The 18273-nt window shown below is 34.3% G+C and overlaps 1 protein-coding gene across 3 annotated transcripts in view; it reads left to right on the forward strand.

Moving 5' to 3' along the window:
• The window catches only part of Ugt8 (UDP glycosyltransferase 8), a 73085-nt gene that overhangs the window by 21418 nt on the left and 33394 nt on the right, over positions 1-18273 (forward strand). For all 3 annotated transcript variants that reach the window (XM_052179297.1, XM_052179296.1, XM_052179298.1), the window contains exon 2: positions 3299-4122. In XM_052179297.1, coding sequence (XP_052035257.1) covers positions 3301-4122 — 822 coding nt within the window. In that variant the 5' untranslated portion in view covers positions 3299-3300. The remainder of the gene's footprint in view (positions 1-3298; positions 4123-18273) is intronic.

The raw sequence follows: 18273 nt of genomic DNA on the forward strand, positions 1-18273 counted from the left end.
TGATATCTTCACCTGAACCCAGCTCCTCTGCTAATAGTGGAGGCTCATTCCTCTGTGCAAGCCCTTAGGCTGGGGTACATACCAGCTCCTTTTCATTTTCTTCACCTTCAAGACATCATAGTTCAGGGGCTCCTTAGGAAGTGAGGACTGTACCTATCTCCATGCTTACTGGCTGGAAAGTTACACATACTACTAACCACACACACACACACACACACACACACACACACACACACACACACGCGCGCGCGCATAGGCAGCCAACATAGCCTTGTGGGTGCTATACTCAAGAACCTGAGTCCTGATGCTACCCATTGAGGCACCTCAGGCGCTCACTGCTATCTATAGTCTGGGAATGAAATTCCAATCAAGTCATCCTCAGGGCTTCCCTCTTTCTCTCCTCAGTTGCAGAGGCACCCAGTGTGGAAAGAAGCATGACCCCTGTTCTGATCAAGGTCTTGATCAGAAGGCTCACCACATGTTTTGCTGGGAGGGGCCTCCTTGTCTACCTTTTGCCTTCTCCTGGTGCCTGTCCCCTCAGTGACTGCAGAACTATTCATTCACCTGGCTCCCCCCACCCTCCAGGGCTCTGGCCTGCTGTCTTACTTGTCCCCCTTTGCTTTCTCCCCATCCTTCCTGTCCCTCCTGGCACCCCAATCTTCCCCCACCCTTAGCAATACCCTCTGTCACTTTCTGGTTTTTCATCCCTTCCCTATATCCAATAAGGTCATAAACTTCCACCTCTTCCAACAGCTAGTTCCAGCAGGGAGCATATGGGTTCCTCCATCCTTTTCACCTCTTCCTCTGAGCTCCGACTAGGCTCCCAGAGCCTTCCCCACCCTTTTCCTTTTGCTTTTCTTCTGTCTCCAGTCACCCGCAATGATTGCTCTCCTTTTCTGCCTTCCACCTCTATCTCTTCCAGTCCACCTTCGCCTATAAGATTTTAACAAGCAGCCATTCTAAAATACCAATGAGTAAAAGGATAAGATATTGTTTAAAATACCAGAAGATTGTTTTCTAGTGAATGAGCTCAGATGACTCTGGACTAGGAGAATTTAAGCATTTGCTTCTAGCTGTGGTCCTTTCTTTTTCACACAGTGATGTTTATGATGCTGGTGCTTGTGTTTGGGTGCTGTTGTAATCTTTCATAATTGGGCTTGTATTAGTAGAATATAGTAATCTAATTGATGCTGCTTTCTTGTAGATATTTTTACTAGGTATTTTGTCTAAAGAATGTTGATATTTCTAAATAGTAACTTTTCTTTTTTAGAATCAATGTACAAAATCTGTAGTTATAATTATTTTTCAGACAGTACTCAGCTACGTGAGGCTATTAGTACAATTTAGATTTAATCTCTCACTTTTATTAGCCTTATAAAACTGCTTAGTAGTTACTGGTGAATAGATGATGCCTAAAAGGAAAACAGGGTTTCACAAATTTTCATCTCACAGAATATTCTCCTGGACAGTACCATTCTAGAACATAGAAGTTCATTAAAGCAAAACATTTTATGTATTTCTTCTTAATCTTTAGTAAGATTGAAATAAAATACTAAGATAAAGAAAAGTACCAGAGGAAGGGTTTGTTTTCATTCTATTTATTATTACTTATTATTATTATTAATTATTATGATTTAGTTATTTATCAGTTCGTGGCATTGAGTATGATTAAAGTACATGTGACTTATCAGTCCAGCAGAGTAGAAGAGTAGCTCTCTGCCATTGATGCATCATTAAGTAGATGTTGGGTATGTTCATTGTGACACTATGGCATATCTGCTTTTACATCAGTTTCATCCCCAGAATTTATAACCTTTAATGAATGCAAAACCTCTAATTTTTTTAAGATTAGAAGAAGGTAGCATTAGAGAGACACACACTAGAATGAAGCAAAAGCATAATACATTAAAAACCTAGAAAGCATTTTTTTCTTCCAGGTTTGACTACTTATTTCATCCTATATAGACCCTATAATTAGAGAAAACTTCACTGTGGAAACATTGTTTCTTACAGATTTGTTTCTAAATCTATGTAATATTTCAAGCAACATTTAATATTCATGACATTTATAGAATGTACCATTTTTATTTTTGCTGGGAATGAGGGGGAGAAAGCTAAAAACACAGTGTATTTATTATTAGAAGAATCTAGCATATTAGGCATGTGATTATTTTAAATTAATGCAGAGTTTAAATATTGGGAAAGCATATTTGTTGCAAGTGTGTTTAGATGGTGGGAATTTGACAAAAGACTATGGCTAATATGCAATCATGGACACAAGTACACAAGTGAACCATTATTCATCATGTATGTCTAATATATTTTGTGTTTTCCTTGAAATCAAAGTGTCCACTTTCTGTGCATAACTCTTCAGAATCTTTTTCTGTTTGGGGTCTAACCTAGAGCTTAGATTAATTATATTGATTAGACTTTGTGTACAGCTATTACCTTTCCTACACATAATGTGCTTATTTCTCACTAATGTGGAGTAAGACTTTTGTACTTAATCTGTTAACCAGAAAGGGTAGGAGAAATGTCTGTCTTAAAGTGCACATCCATCTGCCTTGAGGTTGACACTCTGGTTGAAGGTGGCACATATACAGTATGGTCTGGGTCTTACTCATTCACCAAACCCTTCTTTAGTTGGAATTTTCTTTTAAGAGACATTCATTTGGATGATGCCCTAAATTAACACAATGTATAACAAATAAAATGTTACATAAATACAGACCATCAGAATATTTAGTGTACTTAGTGATAAGAAACATACTAAAGGTTATTTTACCTGTAAGGTAAAATTCTACAGAATCATTGAACTACTACTTAATTTTTTTGAAGTGTGTCCTCTCTTGGAAACCTTTAACCACAATTTGGAGTATTACCACTAAATTAAAATGATTTAAGCAACAATTGTGTACTGATACACCTGAAAATTAAAATTGCCAATCTTTCTGTAATTAACATGACATTTATTAAGAATAAGAATTTATTAGTACTATCTCACAGGTAGTATTCAAAGAAATAATATCAAGTGTCTTTAGGCCTTTCAGAAGTTATTGTGTGGGTAAAATAAGTTATATATTTTCAGATTGGTCTTAATATGTATTATGTATCAGTTTCATCCAATTCTGTACATAATAATATTGGTTTATTTAAATGAAGGCATCTTTGGAAAACATATTAGGCTAATTTTTTATAAGAATTGAATCATTAGATATTTTGGAAAAAAAATATTTGTGATTGTTTTGAATGGCCAGCCTCTATAATGTTCTAAGTCATTTTCTGGTTGTCTTTGCAGCTATGAAGTCTTACACTCCATATTTCATGCTCCTGTGGAGTGCTGTTGGGATAGCAAGGGCTGCTAAAATCATCATTGTGCCGCCAATTATGTTTGAAAGCCATTTGTACATTTTCAAGACTCTAGCATCAGCCTTGCACGAGAGAGGCCATCACACTGTGTTCCTCCTCTCAGAAGGCAGAGACATTGCTCCATCTAATCACTACAGCCTCCAGCGATACCCAGGGATCTTCAACAGTACCACCTCAGATGCTTTCCTGCAGTCTAAAATGCGGAATATATTTTCTGGGAGATTGACAGCAGTTGAACTCGTTGACATACTGGATCACTATACTAAGAATTGTGACATGATGGTTGGCAACCAAGCCCTAATCCAGGGTTTGAAAAAAGAAAAGTTTGACCTGCTACTGGTTGATCCCAATGATATGTGTGGATTTGTGATCGCTCATCTTTTAGGCGTTAAGTATGCTGTATTTTCTACTGGCCTTTGGTATCCTGCTGAAGTAGGAGCACCTGCTCCTTTAGCTTATGTCCCAGAGTTTAACTCACTCCTCACAGACCGCATGAACTTCCTGGAAAGGATGAAAAATACTGGCGTTTACCTCATATCCAGAATGGGGGTTAGCTTTCTGGTTCTTCCAAAATATGAGAGAATAATGCAGAAGTACAACTTGATGCCTGCAAAGTCCATGTATGACTTGGTTCATGGGTCCAGCCTATGGATGTTATGTACTGATGTAGCACTGGAGTTTCCAAGACCCACGCTGCCTAATGTTGTGTACGTTGGAGGAATCCTAACAAGGCCGGCCAGCCCACTGCCAGAAGTAAGGTTTGCTGAACTCCTTGGTAATTTTTTTTCTAACTACAAAGGTCAATTTTTATTCTGATAGAAAATGTATTGGTTAGTATCACATTAAGAGCCCATAACTGATCAGATCTCTTTATCTGTGGATCCTTCACTTCCTGGAATTCATATACTTTGGTGAGAGTATCTGTAGGATCAAGAGGCTCCCTGACCTGTAGAGTCAACAAATTGAATGGGAATTAGATTTTTAAAGTAATAACTATAGTCTATGAGTTGAATATGCGTAGCTGTGTAGTTTTAGCAAGCATAACTTATTTTGCTTTTAATTAAATGCTCTGTTCTTCTCAAATAATATGGTGAGTCTGTGTTTAGTAAACTCAATAAAAATTGAAAGACTAAGGGTACTTTTCTGGGTATTCAGAATTACTGATCCTTGTACAGCTTTAAAGAGAGCAATAACACATATTTATAGTATTTTTCTTACCTTTCACCTGAAAGGCATTTAGTAAAAGTTTCTGTTGTAGTTTCTAAGGTAAACAAGTCAGAGCAAGCTAAAATATATTTTCTCTGAAAAGCACCTATTCAGAACTTATGACTAGAACATTCCCATCCTATAGTTGAAATGAGTATTAATTTCATAGTAGGAAAAACAATTATTTTAAATTAATAACAAATGTAACATTCCCTAATGCAGTTTAATTTAAAAGACAGAATTAATGTTTTTTTAAAAGCATCCATCTGTTCAAACCTGCATTTTTTTTTTTGCTAGTTGAACCATCAACATAGTCATTGTTCTTTAGAAATCTCTTTTCCATCCTACTTTGTTTTAGTTAGCTACTTAAACTAGCATAGATCACTAACATATGAATTAAAAATTTTTCTAACTTCAGGGTAGCTTGGTTCTTGCTACCACTTATAACAGTATTAGAGCTTATATAATATTTTTTCTCTCATCTCTGAAAATAGACACCTTCACAAATGGTTTGTTTCTACTGTGGACCATAGTATAAAAGTCTGTCAAGCCCTCAGTGGGGAGAAAACCCATATTGTCTTCTGTAGGAATTACATAAAAATGATCCCTAGGTAGTATTTTCTTACAGTGCAGTCAAGTGACTGGAATGTTGATGTGACACTTTATAAGAGAATCATTTGAGTGACACTTGAGATGATATGGTATATTCTATGTGACATGGAAGTACAGAAATAGTTGGCTTCAGGTACAGTAGAGTGTTAGCAGCTTGAATTGCTGAAGCCACTGGAGTGTCAAGGGCACAGCTACACTCTTTAACAACTGTAGAGGATGAGAATTAACCTTAGCTTATCTCAGCCTGTCATGAATTTGTTTGACTCCGATTTCAGTCCTTAAACATTTCCTATGCCACCTGGTGACATATCACTCCTCTTCCTAAAGATAGTTAAAGTCATATCTTAGAAGCAGCTTCTCGAGGATTTAGTGAGCAAATCTGGCATTACCTTAAGATGGTCATTTATGTCACAGACATTGCTTTGCTCTTTTCCCCAGCTTCATCATTTCCCAATGAGAATAGTTTATCACTTTTGGTCTGAGTACTTTCTCTCTTTGTCTCTTCACTCTCTTGATTAGAGAAAGTTCTGCAGATTGTTCTTCCACTCTTTCAATTTCTGTGCATACTTCTCAAGTTGCATCAACTTGAACAACCAACTATAGGTATACAAGACTATTTATGTTTCCTTTTTTGTGTGCATTCTCTTTATTAAAATATTAAAATATATGTGCATTTTTCAATAATCTAGGCTTATTGTTACTATCTTGGTTCCCTCTGTTCATTCATATCTTACTAGCTTGAATATTGTGTTTCTTTTTAAATCTAAAATAAAATTACTTAATTTATGTGTATGGACATTTTGTCTGCATATATGTCTGTGTACTATATGCATTAATTACAGATGAAGTGGTGCTGGGAATCAAACTATGGTTCTTTGGAAGAGTGCTCAGTCAGTGCTTATAACCACTATTTCTAGGCCTTCTTGTTTCTTTTAAAAATCATTTTTACGGGATTTTCTTGAACTTTACCTAAAGTATTAGTCAAAATGCTTTTAGACATAACTTGTTAACACTAGCTGACCTACTTTATTGAGCTAAATACTTCTTTTTTTCTTCATTGAGTTTTCTACAGTGATTATAGCGAAATTGTGCTTCTATTTAGCAGCAGTTTCTTGTGTCTGTTGGTTTGGCCACACATACAGTTAAACATACAAGGTGTATGTTATATACTGTTACATCATTAGTAGCATAAAAGGCTTAGATTCTAATTGCTAGATTAGTCTTTCAATGTACCATCTATAGTATGAATATTTTGACAAATGTATATTTCACTCTTTTTGGTGTCTCTTACTCTGTTGTAATTTTATATGCATTCATTACAGATGAAGTAGTGTTGGGAATCCAACTATGGTCTTTTGGAAGAGTGGTCAGTGCTTTTAACCACTATCTCTAGGCCATCTTGTTTCTTTGGGGAAAAAAAACAATTTTACTGGATTTTCTTGAACTTTACCTAAAGTATTAGTCAAAATGTTTTTAGACATAATTCATTAACACTAGCTGACCTATTTTATGAGCTTAGAATATGTCTTCCTACTGAAAATTTTGTAGTTGATATCTGAGATAAGCTATACAATAGTGTTATATAAGTTAATGAATTTCTCAGGTGTTCATAAGGTTACAGACACATTTATGACACTAAATCAAGAGGGTCTGACAAACAACTGGTGAGAAATGTTGTTCAGTAATAACTATCCAGCTGTTGGTTACCTTTGTATTTTAGATTGAGAATACATTTCATTTTCTAAATGTCTGGAAATGATTTGACACTAAGATTTGAATTTTTGTAGTGTGGGAGGAAGAAATAGAAAAAAATTTAAAAGATATTATTCAACACTTTTATGATGTTTGAGTTTGTATAAATTATTGTGTATAGATAGACCAGTTCCATTCAGTAAATTTTTCTGTCTTCAAAATACAGAGAATAGAATAATTCATTCCATGTCAGATAGATTTAAAGAGTTTGAATGGCTCTTTGATGACTAGAGTTTGGCAATCCACTTGTAGTATGGATTGCTGTGTTATTGATTAGTTTGTCAAAGTGATTATACTCTTTTGTAACTCACATTATTCATTTACACATGTAACTTTCTACATGACTGTATAGATAGCTGTTTCTTCAGTTTGACTTGATATTAGTGGTTTTGGGTGATTGGTATGAGAACCAGTTGAAACTATTTGTACTCTTACGTTTTAGAGATTCTATGTTGATCATAGATACAAACACAGACAAAATTTAAGTAATAAAATGTTGTGTTGATGTAGTGTGAAGAAATAGTTTACCTGGATACCCAAGTTTTTCAAGAAGTTAGAAATGTGGTCAGAGAAACTACCTCTGTTATACCATCAATTCTTGGCTGTCCACAGAAGGGCTGTAAAAATCTGGATTAAGGGGAGGACATCTGGGTTAGGTCACATTCTCACCCAGGGTTATCTGCTGTTATTCTGAGTCAATAGAAAACATGGATGCCAGTTTTCTAAAAGATAGTTTGTATTTGCCTAGAAAGAGGTCTTTGAACAGAGTTCTACTTAAATTGGCCCTTTAATATTAAATATAAATGAAATAATTACATATGGAATGGATACAGCTTGTAGTATTTTTATTGGATGCTATAGACATGTTTATTTTGGGAGTCTATCTATTATTAACTTGAAATGTTTCCTATGACAGCTTTATTCATTTTGTCATTGAAAGTACTTGTCTAGTTCTGCCAGGCTGCTGCTAGCTGTCAATTTTCAGCTTTTACAATACTGAATTCTAACAGCATCTAACTATTTGACCATTGTTAGTTTGACAAATTTTATGTTTCTTTAACATGAGAGTGGATACCTCAAATGGTGTCATTTTTGTACCCTGAGTGTGTGAACAGTATCAGGCTCTTAATAGATGTTTTATATTAGGTAAAGCCAGTTAAAATAGCTGCCATAAGATAAGATTATTCAGCTGATGGCTCAGTGTTAAAGAGTAAAACCACTATCCAAATTTTTATTTACATATTATTCTGCAAAGCAACTAAAACTTCTAGACCAATTTGTTTTAGTGAAAAAAAAAATAGGCATGATAATTATTTTGATTGATAACACCCAACTGGTGAACTAAAATGTTTCTCTGCTCATGCGGGACACACTCATAAAGAGGGTTGGTCATGAAACAGACCTTTAGTTCCTGTCTGGACAGATGACTTTGTCTGGTATGCTGCTCTTTAAGTACTCCTCAGCATTATTTTTTTTTCCAGTTAGAAAATACTACTGTTCTCTTCATTTTACCACTTCTTTGTTTTTTTTTTTTTAACTTATAGAAATACAATCATGGAGGGGTACAGGAAAAAAGTAAGAAGGAGGTGTCAAATATAGGGCCATGACACTCCCCTTATTGTTTTCTCGCCATTTATCAGAACTAACTGCCTTATGGAGAAAGAGACTTGAGTAACAGATTTAATAGATTAGCCTCCTGAGTAGTTTGACAGGCTATCTATTTATGAGCAGAATGAAAGAGCATTGGTTTTCATAAACAGTATTCAGTTTCTATTGACTCAGAATCTTTATGATATCATATAGTAATGAATTAAGGATTTAGGCTGTGGTATTGTTACTGATGTCCCTTTGGTAAATGACTTGATCAAGTTGCAGGTAGCTGTTAAAATTGAGGCTGTTTTAATAATATGCTATGCCACCATCTGACCCTATGTTATTGTTTTAAAGATTGAAATGAGATTATAGCCATTATATAACACATTGATTGAAATGCCAGGTTTTGTAAGTGTCACTTAGTCAAGATGTAAAATCCCTGTCACTAGACTCCAAATATGAATTCCATTGGCTTTATAAGATGTTTTCATACAGCTCTGTTGATATTTAGAAAGCAGAAAGTTAAGGACCATAATTTTTGATGAGACTGCAGTTAGATTCCATTTGTTCTCAGATGTTTTTTACAAAATGAGAGTTCAGAAGAAAGTGGTAGATTCATGTTTTTGCAGTGTTTTGAGTTGATCATAACATTTTGATATTTATTTTGTAGCAATAAGCCAGAAGTTTTCTATAATAAAAATCTATCAAGAAAGTAATTCAGGAATAGTGGGAGCCAACAATAACTTACCATTCAGTTCACTGATACAGACATTTTCTGAACAGTGTTGTAACATTATACAAGCTATGTTTAAGCTATTTGCTCCTGTAAGCATTATAAACTAAATGTATTAACATATGAGATCCAATTATATAACCAGATTCCACTGTTTGCTTTTGATATCACAAGATTTAGCATAGCTTTTAAGTCTTCTTTCTCTATGTAAATCCTTAAACCATTATTGTACACTTGAGAATTGTTCAATTAGGTTATGATCAAACACTGGCAGTGTTAAAGGAAGTATTTTAACTGATATTTCTACTAGTTAAAGTAAAAACTTTCTGTTGACAGCATATGCTGGCTCTATATTTCATATACCCTTATACCAAGTCAAACATTTCTAATTTTAAATTAAAGTTACTACTGTCAATGAGTTTGATACATTTATTTCTTAGTGCATATTCTTAAATGAAAAGAATATTTTTCACTTTACATATTAAATAACATAATAGAATACTGTACTAGAGTTTGAAACACAAGAAAATGATATTCTTCAATTTGATTACAAAACCCCAAAGCAAATATTTCCTAAATTTTCTTAAATATGTCAATGTGACAAATGTACTTAGTAACCAGTCTTGTCTAATTTCTATGGTACTTATAGTCAATGCAATTAAAAGAAAACCCAAATTTACAGTCACTGCCTCACAGAAATGACACGTATTTGATCATTTTAGAATACAAAATGTGTTTTTGCTACTTCAATACCCTGAAAGTTGAATTCACATATCCCCCAAAGACAGGAAGGAAGGAAGGAAATGATTGAGTTGAAACTAGGAAGAATTGCCTTAGATTCTCTTTCACAGCTCAGGTCTTCTTTCTAAGTTTTAGACTAACGCATATCCTTCACCTTCAGCTCATATTTTAACAGAGAGAATAGAGCAAGTTTGGGCTTGTGAAAACTCAGTACCACCACGGCCTAACCACCTACTCTTTGGCTATGATTGAGGAATACTTTATACTAAGTTCCCAGATACTATTCGACAGAATTGTAAGAAACAGAAAAGTGTAAAATGTGAAATTTTCAGTAGGTAATGGTCCATTGTTTTAATGCTGTTGCTGCTGTGTCTTCAGCTTTATTAGTGCAAAGACAGTAGTATCACATTAATGCACTTTAGTAGATGACAACCACCCATGGCCATACTTGTTGGTGATTGTTGATGTTCTTACTATTGCTGTACTAAGCTGTAACTACTGAAGCATTAATTTCTTCCTGTTTTCCCCATGGCAAATAGAATTAATCTAAGGATAGCCAAGGAATTGCAGGGTAAAGTATAAATTTCTATAGCTCTATTTTTAGTCAGTCTATCTAGTAACCTATATCCATTTTTCTTACTGAAGTAGAAGAAAAAAAAAACAGTAAATGAGATTCATTGTCCTTAGGCTGTCTAGAAATAACTTCATAGCGAGCAGAAGCTGCAACTTTCTAGAATAACTTAAGTATGGGGAGAGTAATGGCATGGTGCTACAAGGTGCTAGATTCTTTAGCTTCTGAGGCATGATCTGTGATTTTTAAGGTTCCTCTCTGTTGTCTCCACACATGCCCATTTCTCCATTTCTGTGCCTCTCAGTCCTGAGGGAGCTGACATAAACTTTATGCACATTAATGATGTAGACAGGGGACCTACCCAGATTCTCCGTTATATTCAAACTGATTATTTTAGTCTAGAAACCTTAGAAATAGTAAGTATAATTCTTTTTATTAAGATTAAGGGTGCAGACTCATTAGCCACCCCAAATTTACATTTTGAGTTCTTACATCCATGCAAGAATGTGTTTTTATACTCTTTATATTTTCATTAACTCTTAAGTATTGATCACTCAGAATCCTTTGATGTTCATGTCAGTATACCAGAGTAGGCAACTTACTAAGTCTGGGATGTTCAAAAAATTTATTCACGATCCCTGCTGATCTAAAGCTATTGGTGGGAGAAGACAAGCTACTTCTTGAGAACCAATGGTTCTCAACCCATGGAATCTGTGTATTCTTTACTGATTTTTTATTAGAGTCATTTTTTCTGCTAGATACAGATTTTCTTTGCTTTTCTATACAAAAATATGTACATATGCATCTAAATGTCAAGACCTAAACCCTTTATTCCACTCTTGGTTTACTGTTCTCTTTAAACTTCTGACCTTAAATTCTACTTTATTGGGCAAAGTGTAAATTTCTATGGCTTTATTTCATTTAGTCTATCTAGATCCCTATATCTGTTTTCTTACTGTAGTAGTGGGGTAAAAAGGGTCAGTAGTTGACTTAGAAATTATTGTGTAGCCCAGGGTAGTCTCAACGTTGTGGTTTTTCTGCCTCAGTCTCTTGAGGAGCCGGCATACCTGGTTTGCCAAGGAGTAATTAGTAAAGCAGCATAGGTAGGTATTTGTTGGAATCATTTTTATTGGGAGATTTAAGTATTCTAATTCAGCCAGTGGTCAGTTAATTACTTGATTAACGGAGTATACATTATGGAAAGTGCTATGAGAAGTGAGTGTTGAGTTCATACTAAGACAAATAAGCATGTCTTTCCTTTCTGTGGAGGGGCCATTGACTTAAATATAGTCTTTCACATGGCTTGGTTTTGATGGGTACTTAAGGAGAATCATGTTCTGTTACAAGAGTGAAACCAATTGTCCTTCATAAATACTATTTTCTCTTTATTTCCTTCTGATTTTTTTCATTTAACTCCTTAGATCTATAATATAGTAAAATAAACTTACTGATGTTGACCTGATTTTATAGTTCAATGAATATAACAACTGTTAAATAAATATCTCTAAAATGGAATAGCTTTGCATACATTTAGAGAAAGGGTCAATTTATAATAGTTAAAGATTTAATTTATATTGCCTTAAAAAAAAAAACACTAGGATCTACATTTTATTTTAATTTTCCAAAAAGAATAATGGATAATAAAAATCAGTTTACAATTTTGGACTGAATTATTTTTATCTCATTTATTTTAATTGAACAATTAAGTGTATGTATATGTGTGTGTTCTTATGTGAGCATGAATGCATATGCTATGTTGTATGTGTGAAGGTGAGAGGACAACTTGTAAGAGTTGTTCTCCCCTTCCATTGTATGTATCCCAGTGAAAAAGCTCTGATTACCAGGGTAGGCAGCAGATGCCATTTCCTGCTGAGATGTCTCACCCAGGTCTGATTTATTCATCATCAAATTGAAAATGAGTCAGTAGTGAAGTTTGAGCCATTGTTTTGTCTGTTTATCTTAGTTTATGAACAAGACAGTGACATTTTATGACATTTCCGTATGTCATATATGTAAGAACTTCTCAGCCTTAGCCCATAGTTACCTGCTCCCCCTCATCCCCTTTCTTTTTTTCCTGTAATTCTTATTTCTTGTCCATATTTCTAAAGCTTCTTCTACTTTAAATAAGATGTAAAAAAGAACATTTTGAGTACCTTACTTACATTCTTATTCTGGTCATGTATTGTTGGCAAAGCCAAAAATCATGAATATGTTCAATAGTTTTAGTTCATAAAAGAACTTGAAAGTGACAAAGAGAATGGAAAACACTGCTTTATAATTTGTATATTAGTGAGGCTTTAAATTATATATACATATATATGTGTATATATGTGTGTGTGTGCAATAATTAGAAAGCATTGATTTGCTAAAAACTAATAATCATTTATTAGTTGATCAACATCTAGGCTGTTTTCAATACCTGGCTATTATGAATAGAGTAGCAATGAACATAGATGAGCAAGTATCTGTGTGGAAAGATACAGAGTTCTTTGGGTATTTACCCATGAGTAGTATAGGTGAATCTTGTGGTCAGTTCGGCATATGCTATAATTTGTTTTATTGATCTAGGCCATCCTGAGCAGGTTAAGATGAAACCCCAAAGTGTTTTTTTATTTATATTTTCTGGTGACTAAAGATGTTGAACAGTTGTTTAAGTGCTATCTCAGCCATTTGTGTTTCAGCTTTTGACAAGATTCTCTTGGTTTACTTTAGTACACCATTTTTACATTGGATTGTTTGTTTCTTTGATGTTCAGATTTTTGTTATTTGTTTTCATTTATTTTATATACTAACCCTCTATAACTTGTAAATTACAAAGATTTCCCCTGCTTTCTCTAGGCTGCTTTTCTGATCAAATGTTCTTTGCTGTGCCAAAGCTTTTGAGCTTCATGGATCCAGTTTATTAACTCTTGGTCTTAATGCCTGTACTCCTGGGGTCCTATTCAGAATATCTTTTACTTTGCCATTGAATTCAAGCCTATTTACCCTACAAGTCTATCAGATTCAGGGTGAACTCAGACAGTTATAGTGCATACATAATCTGCACAGGCTTCAACCAGACAAAAATCCCAACATAGTAAAGAAGGAATGGACACCAAGTCCTACCCATAACCAAGAATTTATTTGCAATTAATAACTGCAAGGAAAGGCAAAATTCCTTCATTCCAAAGGGTATACTTAAATCACACTCCAGAGCAGGCCCTATGACCAGGAGTAGCTGGCTAGCTTGAAGCAGTCTTCATGATTTTGGTATGCTTTTGTTTTGTTTTGGCATTTTTGTCTTATGTTTTGTTTGTTTTACTTTATTTTTGTTTGTTTTTGTTTGTATTTCTTTGAGAAAGGGAAAAAGAACATAAAATTCATTGGATAAGTAGATTGGAAGAGTTGGGGGAGGGGAAGAATGCAATCAAAATTTATTGTATAAAAATTTTAAAATAGAAAATAAAGTAATTTTAAAACCCTCTAATTACAAGTTGAGATCAGTAAGTTAACCAAGAAGACATTACATTTAGGAAAACAGATATGCACCAAACTCTAGCAAACAGTTTCATAATAAGTATACTATTTGACTTCAAGACAGATTAATTCCAATTCAGTAACAGTAAGTGATTTCAATACTCTACTTTTCCCCATAAATAGGTGATTTAGACAATAGTGAATGGAGAGACAGAATTAAAGGGCATAATCCATCAAATGGACCTAACAGGTACCTACGGAATATTAAACCTCAAGCTAAAGAATATACATTTTACTAGAGTCCATAAAAGTTCCTCTAAAACAGACCATATATTACAACATAAAACAAATCTCAATAAATATAGAGAACTTGAAATAACTAAGTGTATTCTCTGTGATGATCATGCAATTAAAGAAAATCAACAGCAAAAGAATCCCAAGTACACTGGTTCTCAACCTGTGGGCATCCTATGCATCAGATATTACATGTGCCTAAACAGTGCCAAAATTACATTTATGAAGTAGCAACAAAATAATTTTATTGGATATTTTCCTTATCTACATTTCAGATGTTATCCCCTTTTCTGGTCTCCCCTCCCGGAAATCCCCTATTCCATCTTCTCTCTCCCCACCCTCACCCAGCTTCTACGAGGGTGTTCCTCCTCCCACCCCATTCCCACCTCCCAGCCCTTGATTCCCCTCCTCTGGGGCATCTATCTTCATAGGACCTTCATAAGACCAAGGGCCTCTCCTCTCATTGATGCCTGATAAGGCTATCCTCTGCTACATATGCAGCTCTTTGGCTTAGTCTCTGGGTGGTTGGGGATCACATTAAAAGGTTGCAGCATTGGGAAGGTTGAGAACTACTACCTAGTAGTTTCACAAGCTCAGAGATAGAAAAGAAAGTACCTAATGATGGATGTGACAATAATTTTATATTTTTATAACACAAGGAGTGTTTGTGAGTTTTTCTTGAAATGTGATCTTAAAGTTTTAGAGCAACTGAAGAGATAGCTCAGTGGTTAAGAATGAGTATTACACCCTAGTAAAACAGCCTATAACTTCAGCTTCATGGAATCCAGTGTCCTCTTCTGGTCTTCTAGGGCACCTGAACACACATTCTGTATACTCACAAAGACACAGATCTAGAAATAAATAACAATAAAAATCAATCTTAAAAGAGAATTTTAACACATATGAAAACATGTGAAAATTAATTTTTAAAAAAATTTATATCTCATTTTTGTATGATAGAGGCCTTTTAAAACAAGATTTTGTAAAATATTCACATTTTTCTTTTTAAGATAAATTTTAGAATACAGGGAAATGCTTCAATATTTTTAAAATATAATTTAGGTAAATTTCAAATGCATATTTTATTTTTCTTGTAGTTATTTACATTTAGGTTAAAGTAAAAAGCTTGTTTATGAGATTTTTTTTATTTTTAGAATAGTATTTAATGTGATATGTAATTTGGAACCACTTGCTCCTGTAAAGATGCTATTTTTAACAGCTGAGATGTGGTAGCCATTACAAAGAAGAAAGGTAAAGATAAAAGAACTCACTTCTGCACTAGCACATATATGGCCTTTTCCCCCTTTCAGCTGAATTATTTTTCAAAGCAATAATGAAGTTTTAATATAAATTATATAGTTCATTACACTAGAGTTGCTTAGGAATAAATTTAAACACTTTCAAAATTATGATTTAATAGAATTCATACTATGATTTAGCCTACAGAGGAAGTTCTTAAGAAGGAGTTATATTCTTTTTATCCCATGTAAGTTTTAACTGAGATGAAAAGTACTACATTAGCTTTATTCACATGTTATATATTTATATATAAAATCTGTACTTACATTGATAATCTCTGGTCTTTCAGCTGAATGGGGCCTTAAAGCTTGTACATCCAGTATTTGACTCCATTGTTATTCCTTTAAGACAGCAGTATTAGGCACTACTGGTTACTACCAGTTGAGGCTTTACACAGCTGTGTATTTAGCATTTAATCATGCAAAGAATTGCTAATGAGAAAATCAGACCGGACAAAGCACACCCAGTGAATCGGATACAATACCATTTTTGTTTGAGAAACATAAATAAATAATCTTCACACATTAGGGATTTCATTAATAACTATTTGTGCCTGGTGTGTAAAGTAGAGAAATGTTAACAATTTATCTTAACCTGCTATTAATAATTTATCACTATAATCCTTTCATAGAAATCCATGTTTTCTTTAAAACAAAACTAGCCTTAGCCATAATTCTGCCTGTATTTGACCTTTACCTTCAATATTTTAATTTTCCTTTCAACAGTGTGCTCTCTTACATGCATGGAAACTATCTACTGATCTCTCCTCCTTTCTGTCACTTCGTGAGAGAGCCACAAGCCAATAATCCTAGAGAAGCAACCTCACTTCCAACTGCTGCACTGTCCCTTTCCTTTCAGCAAAAGCACCAAAACTCCATCCTTGAATGCACTAAGTTATAGCAAAAGGAACAATAATTAAATTCATGTTTTGAATTTGGTTAGGGCTGAGAACAATTTAATGTATTACCTTTCTAGAAGTAGTAAATATTTTATGCTGAAATTTGAGTTTGAATGACAGTGAGGTGTTGAGTCAGAACAATACCAGCATCACAATTAGGCTGAAAGGTAGGAGATGGTGGTTCAGGACAATTGGGTAGAATACTCAAAGTGTCCTCGATATCAGTATTTCTGGCAGATTACAGGTGAGATTAATCCTGAAATAAGTGGAATTTATTGGAGGAAGTAAATTCCAGCATATGCAGTTCACACTTGAGTCATTGTACATAGTTACAGAGCATTTGACCAGTGGATCTAAATTTCCATTTAAGACTTGAAAAGAAAATAGGCCAAACACATGTAACATTGAGAAGCTATGTATGCAGAAATGACTGTTTTCTTTTTTCCTAGAACTTTACCTTTGTAGACTAGCTGTGCTTCATTAGTTGATACTGCCTGACCTGTGTTCTATAAACAAGAGTGGAATCAGCTTAGGATGGATGCAGGAGTTTGAGTATCAGGTCTGCTACCAAGAATTACTTTCATTTTCATGAGAAGTTTCTAGACCAAGTTGTCTTCATAATCAAAGAAAAAATACTGATTTTTCTCAATTTAAAAGCATTTGTTATAGACCAGTTGACATGTTTGTACTTAGAAGTTTTGTAGCATTATAAGAATGAAGGAGTACAATAGTGTTCTAATGGGAATTAACATTATTTAAATGAATATATAGTATCTCCTCAGTGCACATAGGCTGCATTTTAAAACATTTAGTAGAAAATAATCTAGAATTTAAGTATATTTCTCCTACTAAGTCCAATAGCAAACCTTATAGAACTCTTATTTGAATTACAACTAAGAACTAAAAAGCATGTCTAAACAATATTCAAAAGACTGAAATAAATGTTGCAACTAGAATTGATATCCTTGACTAACCACTTTTAAGCCTTTTCACAGAATTAGTGTGTTGTAATTGTAAGTCTTTTAAATATCTGAGCTTTTTTATTCTGAATCCCAGGAAAGATCAAAACAGCAACCATAAAAAAGTGATATGCTGAAGGCAGAACAAAGGGACAGCTTCTATTCAATTTAATTGTCAAAGAAGGAGAGAAGTTCCTCTAAAAAAACAAAGAAAAAATATACACGATTCAAAAGGACAAAGACACTTGGGCCATTTAGTATCATTTAGTATCATAGTCCCAGAGCAAAGTACAGGTTACATCCTTAACCTTGGAACTCTGAGCAATCAAGGATGTGGGCACAACACACCTTCTACAGGTGCTCCCTCAATAATAGGTTGTAGTAGTTACTTTTTTTTTTTTTTTGTTAATATGGAAAAATGTGTGACAAAAACAACTTCTAGAAGGAAGGGTTGTTTTTACTCATATTTTGGGAGTAGAGTCTACTGTGGTGGCAATGGCTTTATAGCACCAGTTTGAGGCAGCTGACCACATTGATTCTATTTTCAGGAGAAGGTAAATGCTTGTACTCAGCTGAATTTCTCCACTTTTATACAGTCTGAAGCCTCAGCCACTTCCCATTTAGAGTGGATATTCCCAGCCCAACTACAAAATATAGAAACCCAACACAGACCTTACCAAGAGGCTTGTTTCCACTTTATGACTCTAATTCTCATCAGATCGGCAATCAAGATTACTTATCACACAGGCTTCTCAGAAACTGAAGGATCCAGATTGTGGCAGTCCATAGA

The sequence above is a fragment of the Apodemus sylvaticus genome, chromosome 4 (assembly GCF_947179515.1).
Source record: "Apodemus sylvaticus chromosome 4, mApoSyl1.1, whole genome shotgun sequence".
In the NCBI taxonomy this organism is placed as follows: Eukaryota; Metazoa; Chordata; class Mammalia; order Rodentia; family Muridae; genus Apodemus; species Apodemus sylvaticus.